The 12,884-nt window shown below is 42.9% G+C and overlaps 1 protein-coding gene across 2 annotated transcripts; it reads right to left on the bottom strand.

Moving 5' to 3' along the window:
• Window positions 1–1,623: 1,623 nt before the first annotated feature.
• On the bottom strand, window positions 1,624–12,884 carry etaa1a (ETAA1 activator of ATR kinase a). 2 transcript variants are annotated; one of them, XM_072916318.1, is made up of 6 exons: window positions 12,605–12,884; window positions 5,722–5,850; window positions 5,580–5,647; window positions 2,713–2,825; window positions 1,868–2,640; window positions 1,624–1,830 (listed from the first exon to the last, which is right to left on the bottom strand). In XM_072916318.1, exons 1-6 carry the CDS (start codon window positions 12,741–12,743, stop codon window positions 1,685–1,687), a joined length of 1,368 nt encoding a protein of 455 aa, XP_072772419.1. In that variant the 5' UTR covers window positions 12,744–12,884; the 3' UTR covers window positions 1,624–1,684. The 2 variants fall into 2 exon arrangements, with proteins under 2 accessions (XP_072772419.1, XP_072772420.1); XM_072916319.1 differs by having other exon boundaries at window positions 1,624–1,803.

Genomic DNA, 12,884 nt, shown 5'->3' with positions numbered 1-12,884 from the left:
AATTGCACTTTGAGAAACGTTGTTCTTAAACTGTTTGACTTATTTGCTCACGCAGTTGTGGACAAAGGGGTGTACCTCGTCCCATCCTTTCTTGTGAAAGACTGAGCATTTTTTGGGAAGCTGTTTTTATACCCAATCATGGCACCCACCTGTTCCCAATTAGCCTGCACACCTGTGGGATGTTCCAAATAAGTGTTTGATGAGCATTCTTTAACTTTATCAGTATTTATTGCCACCTTTCCCAACTTCTTTGTCACGTGTTGCTGGCATCAAATTTCTATTTGAACATCAAATATGTTGTCTTTGTCGCATATTTAACTGAATATGGGTTGAAAATGATTTGCAAATCATTGTATTCCGTTTATATTTACACCTAACACAATTTCCCAACTCATGCAAACAGTATATATTGCTAATGTTAGGATGCTAACAGCATATGTCAAGTAAATAGTTGTATGACTCTGGGGTAAACGGTTGCAAAATTAGCAATAAAATGTAGCATGCTGACGTTGGCATGTGTCACATACCAAGTTATATGACTAAGGTGTATGGCTGTAGAAATGTCAAAGAAAGTGTAAAATTAGCTGGAAAAAGTTAGCATGCTAATACTTGGAACCGTTCAAAGCCGTTGAGAAATTGTGTATGTAGAAGTTTGTATATTATTAGTGTTAGCATGCTAACAGTTAACGTTAAAGTTGTATGACTCTGGGGTAAGCGGTTGCAAAATGAACTGAAAAAGTTAGCACGCGCCACATGCCAAATTGTATAAGTGTAAGGGGTATGGCTCGGCAATTAGGGAAAACAGTTACTGAAATAGTTAGCACGCTAATGTTCGCACATACCAAATTATATAAGTCTAAGGTGTATGGCTGGGGAATTAGTGAAAAAGTTAGCATGCTAATACTTGAGTAACAAGAGCAGAGAGCATTTTGTCTTTGGAACCGTTCAAAGCCGTTGAGAAGTTTGTATACTGCTAATGTTAGCATGCTAACAGCATATGTCAAGTAAATAGTTGTATGACTCTGGGGTAAATGTTTGCAAAATTAGCAATAAAATTTAGCATGCTAATGTGTATGTAGAAGTTTGTATATTATGTTAACGTACGTCAAGTAAATAGTCGTATGACTGAGGTAAACGGTTGCAAAATTAGCCATAAAATTTAGCACGCTAGCAGAATATGTCAAGTAAATAGTTGTATGACTCTGGGGTAAACGGTTGCAAAATTAGCAATACAATTTAGCATGCTAATGTGTATGTAGAAGTTTGTATATTATTATTATGTTAACGTACGTCAAGTAAATAGTCGTATGACTCTGAGGTAAACGGTTGCAAAATTAGTCATAAAATTTAGCACGCTAGCAGAATATGTCAAGTAAATAGTTGTATGACTCTGGGGTAAATGGTTGCAAAATTAGCCATAAAAGTTAGCATGCTAATGTTAGCATTTTAGTACGTGAGAAACAAGCAGAGAGCATTTTGTCTTAGGAACTGTTCAAGTCTGACTACTGCCCGTCATTTTCAACAGGGAAATTCCTGGTAATGTGGGAATTTCAGGTTGTTTAACTTTGAAAATGGCCAGTAGATAACGCCACAATTATAGTGGATGTAAAGAAGAGGTGCATGATGGGAAAAAGGCTTGTTTATTGACAGGTGTTGAGAGAAGAGAATAAAAAGAAGACTAGAGTCAGGTGACGTTCCTTCCAGGTTCTTGCAGGTTCTGGACCTCCCGCAGGCGGCGCTGGCGACGCTCCAGAGCCTGCTGCTTCTTCAGCTGGATCTCAGCCGCCGAACACCTGGCAGCCACTGCAGCAGGAGCAGTGATGTCATCATCTACACCATTGTTGTCAAGGCTCACACATGGTCTTACCTTTGCTGGTCGCCATGGCAACAGGGGGGCTGGGCTTCTTAAAGGTGAACTTCTTGGAGCTTCCAGAAGAGTCTTGGACTTGACCGCTTCCTGTTGCGGGAGGGGCGGAGCTATAGTGTCCAGGAACGTGCTGGATGCGGTTCTCCACGTCCTCGCACAGCTCGCACAGCAGCTGGTCCTCGGCCGGGTCGTCCCAGAGCGGCTCCGATGAGAAGAAGGAGTCCAAGTCGTCCTCCGGGAAGTGGTTCCCTGTTGCCATGGAAACGGCAACAGAAGTCGGACTATGACACACGTCACGCGACCTGTCTGACACGCCCCTTCCGGCTGAGCTCAAACGCCGGAAGGACAGGAAGTCGGCGGAAGAAGCCAAAGTTGTTCTTCCCTCTGATTGGCTGAGGGCGGGCGCCCCCACCTGGGTGGAACAATGCTGTGGAGCGCCCAACTTCTCGACGTTCTGCGTCATCTCCACGAGTACTGAGTCGTTGAGCAGATCGTCGTCCTCCCAGTCGTTGGCGACGTGGCAAGGCATCACGGGACATTTCCCAGCGGGCTCGCTTGGACCCGGGACCCGGCTGCTGAGCTGACTGGGTTCGTCAAACAGGAAGTCCAGGTCTGCAAGTTGCTCTAGCTCCGCCCCCGCCCGCTCGGAGTCGGACTCGCGTCCTGACGCCAGCACGCACTCCCGGTTCTGGTCCGCCTCCTCCTCGTCACCATGGAACCAGCTGAGGTCAAACCGCTTGGCCAGCTTCAGCAGCTCGTCCACGCCGTTGGACCTGTCGTCATGGCAACACAAGACCAGTGATTTCAGACCGAGGCGGTTGCTGCACAGACACAAAGATGTGCACCTGGGTGACTTCCTCCTGCTTTTGGGAGGCTGAACGTCCGGCGTGCACGGGATGGCGGCGCTGTCTCCGATCCACTGCTGCAACGTTGGCTCGGACACTCGCGGCCTGCCGTGCTGCACATCATCCATACTTCTTTTTACATCGCACATGCTATCACATTTGACATGCAAACATATCATCCATACTTGTTTTGATTGTATCGCACATTTGACATTCAAACACATCCATTCTTGTTTTTACATGCTATCACACATTTGACATGCACTCACATCCTCCATACTTGTTTTGATTATATCACACATTTGACATGCAAACATATTATCCATACTTGTTTTGATTATATCACACATTTGACATGCAAACATATTATCCATACTTGTTTTGATTATATCGCACATTTGACATGCATACACATCCATACTTGTTTTGATTATATCGCACATTTGGCATGCAAACACATTATCCATACTTGTTTTGATTATATCACACATTTGACATGCACTCACATCCTCCATACTTGTTTTGATTATATCACACATTTGACATGCACTCACATCCTCCATACTTGTTTTGATTATATCACACATTTGACATGCACTCACATCCTCCATACTTGTTTTGATTATATCACACATTTGACATGCAAACACATTATCCATACTTGTTTTGATTATATCACACATTTGACATCCATACTTGTTTGATTATATCGCACATTTGGCATGCAAACACATTATCCATACTTGTTTTGATTATATCACACATTTGACATGCACTCACATCCTCCATACTTGTTTTGATTATATCACACATTTGACATGCACTCACATCCTCCATACTTGTTTTGATTATATCACACATTTGACATGCAAACACATATTATCCATACTTGTTTTGATTATATCACACATTTGACATGCACTCACATCCTCCATACTTGTTTTGATTATATCACACATTTGACATGCAAACACATATTATCCATACTTGTTTTGATTATATCACACATTTGACATGCACTCACATCCTCCATACTTGTTTTGATTATATCACACATTTGACATGCAAACACATATTATCCATACTTGTTTTGATTATCACACATTTGACATGCACTCAAATCCTCCATACTTGTTTTGATTATATCACACATTTGACATGCACTCACATCCTCCATACTTGTTTTGATTATATCACACATTTGACATGCAAACACATATTATCCATACTTGTTTTGATTATCACACATTTGACATGCACTCAAATCCTCCATACTTGTTTTGATTATATCGCACATTTGACATGCACTCACATCCTCCATACTTGTTTTGATTATATCACACATTTGACATGCAAACACATATTATCCATACTTGTTTTGATTATCACACATTTGACATGCACTCAAATCCTCCATACTTGTTTTGATTATATCACACATTTGACATGCACTCACATCCTCCATACTTGTTTTGATTATATCACACATTTGACATGCAAACACATATTATCCATACTTGTTTTGATTATCACACATTTGACATGCACTCAAATCCTCCATACTTGTTTTGATTATATCGCACATTTGACATGCACTCACATCCTCCATACTTGTTTTGATTATATCACACATTTGACATGCAAACACATATTATCCATACTTGTTTTATCACACATTTGACATGCACTCAAATCCTCCATACTTGTTTTGATTATATCACACATTTGACATGCACTCACATCCTCCATACTTGTTTTGATTATATCGCACATTTGACATGCAAACACATTATCCATACTTGTTTTGATTGTATCGCACATTTGGCATGCAAACATTAGCCATGCTTTTTTTGATTATATCGCACATTTGACATACAAACACGTATCCATACTTGGTTTGGTGATAATGCACATTGTATCCCACATTTGACATGCAAACACATATCCATACTTGTATTGATATCACACATTTTACATGCAAACATATCATCCATACTTGTTTTGATGATATCGCACATGGTATCACACATTTTACATGCAAACATATCATCCATACTTGTTTTGATGATATCGCACATGGTATCACACATTTTACATGCAAATATATCTATACTTGTTTTTGATTATATCGCACATGGTATCACACATTTGATATGCAAACACATAACATCCATACTTTTTTTTATTATATCGCAGATTGTCACACATTTGCCATGCAAACCTCATCCATACTTGTTTTTGTGATTAAATCACAGATGGTATCACACATTTGACATGCAAACACACAACCATACTTGTATTGATATCACACATGGTATCACAAATTTGACATGCAAACATCATCCATACTTGTTTTGATTATATCGCACATTTGGCATGCATACACGTACCCATACTTGATTGGTGATATCGCACATGGTATTACACATTTGACATGCAAACACACATCGATACTTGTATTGATATCGCACACAGTATCACACATTTTACATGCAAACATAGCCATACTTGTTTTTTTTAGATATTGCACATGGTATCACATTTTACATGCAACATATCATGCATATTGGTTTTGAGGATATCGCACATGGTATCACACATTTTGCATGTAAACACATCCATACTTGTTTTTGATTATCGCACATGGTATCACACATTTGACATGCAAACACACATCATTCATACTTGCTTTTGACACTATCGCACATGATATCACACATTTGACATGCAAACACATCATCCATACTTGCTTTTTGATATCGCACACAGTATCACACATTTGACATGCAAACACACGTCATCCATACATATTTTGGTGGTATCACAAATTTGACATCCTTCACGTTGGTGAGGCAGGTGTCACTAACCTCGGGGGCGATCCTGCTGACGATGTCCGAGATGCTGACGACTCCGGCGTGTTTCTTCCCTCGTTTGCCTGACGACGAGAACGCGACAAGGAGCTGACGTCAGCATTTTGGCCAGAAGGTGAGGTGAGTCAGAAAGGTGTACCCAGTCTGTGAGGCAAAGGTGACGTGGCGTCCCAGATGATGTCGTGATGGACCTCACAGTCCTGTGGAGACTGGCTGCTCAACGTAGAACCGAGTGAGGACCTGCTGGTCCTGGTGGGGGTCTTCAAGTCTGCACTCAGTCACAGTTTCACTTTCGTTAATGCAGTGCTTCTCAATTGGGGGGCGTGATAAAACTATTGGTTGAGCTAAAACATGCTTGATACATGAAATACTAAGGTGTCAGGGGGGGCGTGATAAAACTATTGGTTGGGCTAAAACATGCATGAAATACTAAGGTCTCAGGGGGGACGTGATAAAACTATTGGGTGGGCTAAAACATGCATTAAATACTCAGGTGTCAGGGGGGCGTGATACAACTATTGGTTGGGCTAAAACATGCTTGCTACATGAGATACTAAGGTGTCAGGGGGGACGTGATAAAACTATTGGGTGGGCTAAAACATGCATGAAATACTAAGGTGTCAGGGGGGGCGTGATAAAACTTGGTTGGGCTAAAACATGCATGAAATACTAAGGTGTCGGGGGGACGTGATAAAACTATTGGGTGGGCTAAAACATGCATGAAATACTAAGGTGTCGGGGGGACGTGATAAAACTATTGGTTGGGCTAAAACATGCATGAAATACTAAGGTGTCAGGGGGGGGCGTGATAAAACTATTGGTTGGGCTAAAACATGCATGAAATACTAAGGTGTCAGGGGGGGCGTGATAAAACTATTGGTTGGGCTAAAACATGCATGAAATACTAAGGTGTCGGGGGGACGTGATAAAACTATTGGGTGGGCTAAAACATGCATGAAATACTAAGGTGTCAGGGGGGCGTGATAAAACTATTGGTTGGGCTAAAACATGCTTGCTACATGAAATACTAAGGTGTCGGGGGGACGTGATAAAACTATTGGTTGGGCTAAAACATGCATGAAATACTAAGGTGTCAGGGGGGGCGTGATAAAACTATTGGTTGGGCTAAAACATGCATGAAATACTAAGGTGTCAGGGGGGGCGTGATAAAACTTGGTTGGGCTAAAACATGCATGAAATACTAAGGTCTCAGGGGGGACGTGATAAAACTATTGGGTGGGCTAAAACATGCATTAAATACTCAGGTGTCAGGGGGGCGTGATAAAACTATTGGTTGGGCTAAAACATGCTTGCTACATGAAATACTAAGGTGTCAGGGGGGACGTGATAAAACTATTGGTTGGGCTAAAACATGCATGAAATACTAAGGTGTCAGGGGGGGCGTGAAAAAACTATTGGTTGGGCTAAAACATGCATGAAATACTAAGGTGTCAGGGGGGGGCGTGATAAAACTTGGTTGGGCTAAAACATGCATGAAATACTAAGGTCTCAGGTGGGACGTGATAAAACTATTGGGTGGGCTAAAACATGCATTAAATACTCGGGTGTCAGGGGGGCGTGATAAAACTATTGGTTGGGCTAAAACATGCTTGCTACATGAAATACTAAGGTGTCAGGGGGGACGTGATAAAACTATTGGTTGGGCTAAAACATGCATGAAATACTAAGGTGTCAGGGGGGGCGTGATAAAACTATTGGTTGGGCTAAAACATGCATGAAATACTAAGGTGTCAGGGGGGGCGTGATAAAACTATTGGTTGGGCTAAAACATGCATGAAATACTAAGGTGTCAGGGGGGGGACGTGATAAAACTATTGGGTGGGCTAAAACATGCATTAAATACTCAGATGTCAGGGGGGCGTGATAAAACTATTGGTTGGGCTAAAACATGCTTGCTGCATGAAATACTAAGGTGTCAGGGGGGACGTGATAAAACTATTGGTTGGGCTAAAACATGCATGAAATACTAAGGTGTCAGGGGGGGCGTGAAAAAACTATTGGTTGGGCTAAAACATGCATGAAATACTAAGGTGTCAGGGGGGGCGTGATAAAACTTGGTTGGGCTAAAACATGCATGAAATACTAAGGTCTCAGGGGGGACGTGATAAAACTATTGGGTGGGCTAAAACATGCTTGCTACATGAAATACTAAGGTGTCAGGGGGGGGCGTGATAAAACTATTGGTTGGGCTAAAACATGCATGAAATACTAAGGTCTCAGGGGGGACGTGATAAAACTATTGGGTGGGCTAAAACATGCATTAAATACTCAGATGTCAGGGGGGCGTGATAAAACTATTGGTTGGGCTAAAACATGCTTGCTACATGAAATACTAAGGTGTCAGGGGGGACGTGATAAAACTATTGGTTGGGCTAAAACATGCATGAAATACTAAGGTGTCAGGGGGGGGCGTGATAAAACTATTGGTTGGGCTAAAACATGCATGAAATACTAAGGTGTCAGGGGGGGGCGTGATAAAACTATTGGTTGGGCTAAAACATGCATGAAATACTAAGGTGTCGGGGGGACGTGATAAAACTATTGGGTGGGCTAAAACATGCATTAAATACTCAGGTGTCAGGGGGGCGTGATACAACTATTGGTTGGGCTAAAACATGCTTGCTACATGAGATACTAAGGTGTCAGGGGGGACGTGATAAAACTATTGGTTGGGCTAAAACATGCATGAAATACTAAGGTGTCAGGGGGGGGCGTGATAAAACTTGTTTGGGCTAAAACATGCATGAAATACTAAGGTCTCAGGGGGGACGTGATAAAACTATTGGTTGGGCTAAAACATGCATGAAATACTAAGGTGTCAGGGGGGGCGTGATAAAACTTGGTTGGGCTAAAACATGCATGAAATACTAAGGTGTCAGGGGGGCATGATAAAACTATTGGTTGAGCTAAAACATGCTTGATACATGAAATACATGAAAACTTGGTTGGGCTAAAACATGCATGAAATACTAAGGTGTCAGGGGGGGCGTGATAAAACTATTGGTTGGGCTAAAACATGCATGAAATACTAAGGTGTCAGGGGGGGGCGTGATAAAACTATTGGTTGGGCTAAAACATGCATGAAATACTAAGGTGTCAGGGGGGTCGTGATAAAACTATTGGGTGGGCTAAAACATGCATGAAATACTAAGGTGTCAGGGGGGGGCGTGATAAAACTATTGGTTGGGCTAAAACATGCTTGCTACATGAAATACTAAGGTGTCAGGGGGGGCGTGATAAAACTATTGGTTGGGCTAAAACATGCATGAAATACTAAGGTGTCAGGGGGGGGGCGTGATAAAACTATTGGTTGGGCTAAAACATGCATGAAATACTAAGGTCTCAGGGGGGACGTGATAAAACTATTGGGTGGGCTAAAACATGCATTAAATACTCAGGTGTCAGGGGGGGCGTGATAAAACTATTGGGTGGGCTAAAACATGCATTAAATACTCAGGTGTCAGGGGGGGGCGTAATAAAACTATTGGTTGGGCTAAAACATGCATGAAATACTAAGGTGTCAGGGGGGGCGTGATAAAACTATTGGGTGGGCTAAAACATGCATGAAATACTCAGGTGTCAGGGGGGCGTGATACAACTATTGGTTGGGCTAAAACATGCTTGCTACATGAGATACTAAGGTGTCAGGGGGGACGTGATAAAACTATTGGTTGGGCTAAAACATGCATGAAATACTAAGGTGTCAGGGGGGACGTGATAAAACTATTGGTTGGGCTAAAACATGCATGAAATACTAAGGTGTCAGGGGGGGCGTGATAAAACTTGGTTGGGCTAAAACATGCATGAAATACTAAGGTCTCAGGGGGGACGTGATAAAACTATTGGTTGGGCTAAAACATGCATGAAATACTAAGGTGTCAGGGGGGGCGTGATAAAACTTGGTTGGGCTAAAACATGCATGAAATACTAAGGTCTCAGGGGGGACGTGATAAAACTATTGGTTGGGCTAAAACATGCATGAAATACTAAGGTGTCAGGGGGGGGCGTGATAAAACTATTGGTTGGGCTAAAACATGCATGAAATACTAAGGTGTCAGGGGGGGCGTGATAAAACTATTGGTTGGGCTAAAACATGCATGAAATACTAAGGTGTCAGGGGGGGGCGTGATAAAACTATTGGTTGGGCTAAAACATGCATGAAATACTAAGGTGTCAGGGGGGGGCGTGATAAAACTATTGGTTGGGCTAAAACATGCATGAAATACTAAGGTGTCAGGGGGGGGCGTGATAAAACTATTGGGTGGGCTAAAACATGCATGAAATACTAAGGTGTCAGGGGGGGCGTGATAAAACTATTGGGTGGGCTAAAACATGCATTAAATACTCAGGTGTCAGGGGGGCGTGATACAACTATTGGTTGGGCTAAAACATGCTTGCTACATGAGATACTAAGGTGTCAGGGGGGGCGTGATAAAACTTGGTTGGGCTAAAACATGCATGAAATACTAAGGTCTCAGGGGGGACGTGATAAAACTATTGGTTGGGCTAAAACATGCATGAAATACTAAGGTGTCGGGGGGACGTGATAAAACTATTGGGTGGGCTAAAACATGCATGAAATACTAAGGTGTCAGGGGGGGGCGCGATAAAACTATTGGTTGGGCTAAAACATGCATGAAATACTAAGGTGTCGGGGGGGGCGTGATAAAACTATTGGTTGGGCTAAAACATGCATGAAATACTAAGGTGTCAGGGGGGGCGTGATAAAACTATTGGGTGGGCTAAAACATGCATGAAATACTAAGGTGTCAGGGGGGGCGTGATAAAACTATTGGGTGGGCTAAAACATGCATTAAATACTCAGGTGTCAGGGGGGACGTGATAAAACTATTGGTTGGGCTAAAACATGCATGAAATACTAAGGTGTCAGGGGGGACGTGATAAAACTATTGGTTGGGCTAAAACATGCATGAAATACTAAGGTGTCAGGGGGGGCGTGATAAAACTTGGTTGGGCTAAAACATGCATGAAATACTAAGGTCTCAGGGGGGACGTGATAAAACTATTGGTTGGGCTAAAACATGCATGAAATACTAAGGTGTCAGGGGGGGCGTGATAAAACTTGGTTGGGCTAAAACATGCATGAAATACTAAGGTCTCAGGGGGGACGTGATAAAACTATTGGTTGGGCTAAAACATGCATGAAATACTAAGGTGTCAGGGGGGGGCGTGATAAAACTATTGGTTGGGCTAAAACATGCATGAAATACTAAGGTGTCAGGGGGGGCGTGATAAAACTATTGGTTGGGCTAAAACATGCATGAAATACTAAGGTGTCAGGGGGGGGCGTGATAAAACTATTGGTTGGGCTAAAACATGCATGAAATACTAAGGTGTCAGGGGGGTCGTGATAAAACTATTGGTTGGGCTAAAACATGCATGAAATACTAAGGTGTCAGGGGGGGCGTGATAAAACTATTGGTTGGGCTAAAACATGCATGAAATACTAAGGTGTCAGGGGGGGGCGTGATAAAACTATTGGGTGGGCTAAAACATGCATGAAATACTAAGGTGTCAGGGGGGGCGTGATAAAACTATTGGGTGGGCTAAAACATGCATTAAATACTCAGGTGTCAGGGGGGCGTGATACAACTATTGGTTGGGCTAAAACATGCTTGCTACATGAGATACTAAGGTGTCAGGGGGGGCGTGATAAAACTTGGTTGGGCTAAAACATGCATGAAATACTAAGGTCTCAGGGGGGACGTGATAAAACTATTGGTTGGGCTAAAACATGCATGAAATACTAAGGTGTCAGGGGGGGCGTGATAAAACTTGGTTGGGCTAAAACATGCATGAAATACTAAGGTCTCAGGGGGGACGTGATAAAACTATTGGTTGGGCTAAAACATGCATGAAATACTAAGGTGTCGGGGGGACGTGATAAAACTATTGGGTGGGCTAAAACATGCATGAAATACTAAGGTGTCAGAGGGGGGGGCGCGATAAAACTATTGGTTGGGCTAAAACATGCATGAAATACTAAGGTGTCGGGGGGGGCGTGATAAAACTATTGGTTGGGCTAAAACATGCATGAAATACTAAGGTGTCAGGGGGGGCGTGATAAAACTATTGGGTGGGCTAAAACATGCATGAAATACTAAGGTGTCAGGGGGGGCGTGATAAAACTATTGGGTGGGCTAAAACATGCATTAAATACTCAGGTGTCAGGGGGGACGTGATAAAACTATTGGTTGGGCTAAAACATGCATGAAATACTAAGGTGTCAGGGGGGGCGTGATAAAACTATTGGTTGGGCTAAAACATGCATGAAATACTAAGGTGTCAGGGGGGGCGTGATAAAACTATTGGTTGGGCTAAAACATGCATGAAATACTAAGGTGTCAGGGGGGGCGTGATAAAACTATTGGGTGGGCTAAAACATGCATGAAATACTAAGGTGTCAGGGGGGGCGTGATAAAACTATTGGGTGGGCTAAAACATGCATTAAATACTCAGGTGTCAGGGGGGACGTGATAAAACTATTGGTTGGGCTAAAACATGCATGAAATACTAAGGTGTCAGGGGGGGCGTGATAAAACTATTGGGTGGGCTAAAACATGCATGAAATACTAAGGTGTCGGGGGGGGGGGGGGGGGGGGGGGCGTGAGAAAACAATACACCTCTTCAGCTAGGTCGCATGTTGGTGCCAGCAACTCAAGAGTGGTTTGAACGGATCAATAAATAAAAACGATCATGTTGTCAATCATATTTAAATTTAGGGGGCGTGAAAAAAGATGTCCCAAAGGGGCATGACAATAAAAAGATGGAGAAGCACTGATTACACACATTAAGATTGACCATTTTTGATGACAGCATTACAACTTAAAGTCCGGAAATCAACGTTCAAAACGTAAAGTTGTGATGCCGAATGGAAAACAAAAGTCGTTTGTTTGGACTAAACCCAAATGTGTAGTTTGACGGCACACAATAAGAAGAAAGTGGATGTTTGGCAGTAATAATGGCGGGAGGTTACTGACCGCACTTTGGAGACTTTGTTCGTGTCTGCGGACTTTTTCTCAACGTTCTGCTCAGGCGGTTCGTTCTGGTCCTGGGGGTCGCTTCGTTGTCGTGCAGCGGACCAGCCCGTCCACTGTGTCCCTGCGTGGCTTCGAACATTACGGAGCGAACTTCTAATTTGACAGAAAGCAAAGTCCGCCATGTTGACAACAGTAATGAGAAGAGTACACAAGCTGCGAAAGTCCCGCCATCTTGTCAAAAAAGCGGGGATGTGGCTTTGCGCATGCGCTAAACTCTTGC

Source organism: Nerophis lumbriciformis, linkage group LG27 (assembly GCF_033978685.3).
Source record: "Nerophis lumbriciformis linkage group LG27, RoL_Nlum_v2.1, whole genome shotgun sequence".
NCBI classification, from domain to species: domain Eukaryota; kingdom Metazoa; phylum Chordata; class Actinopteri; order Syngnathiformes; family Syngnathidae; genus Nerophis; species Nerophis lumbriciformis.
This window is presented reverse-complemented; position numbering and strand designations above follow the sequence as displayed.

Bases quoted from the DNA above. Each gene is read 5' to 3' on its own strand.
- etaa1a (XM_072916318.1), bottom strand. From the start codon at position 12,743: ATGTTCGAAGCCACGCAGGGACACAGTGGACGGGCTGGTCCGCTGCAC. The intron at 2,826-5,579 runs GTTAGTGACACC...GATGATGTGCAG, and splicing joins TCAGCAGGATCGCCCCCGAG to CACGGCAGGCCGCGAGTGTC. The intron at 1,831-1,867 runs GTAAGACCATGT...ACAATGGTGTAG, and splicing joins TGCCATGGCGACCAGCAAAG to ATGATGACATCACTGCTCCT.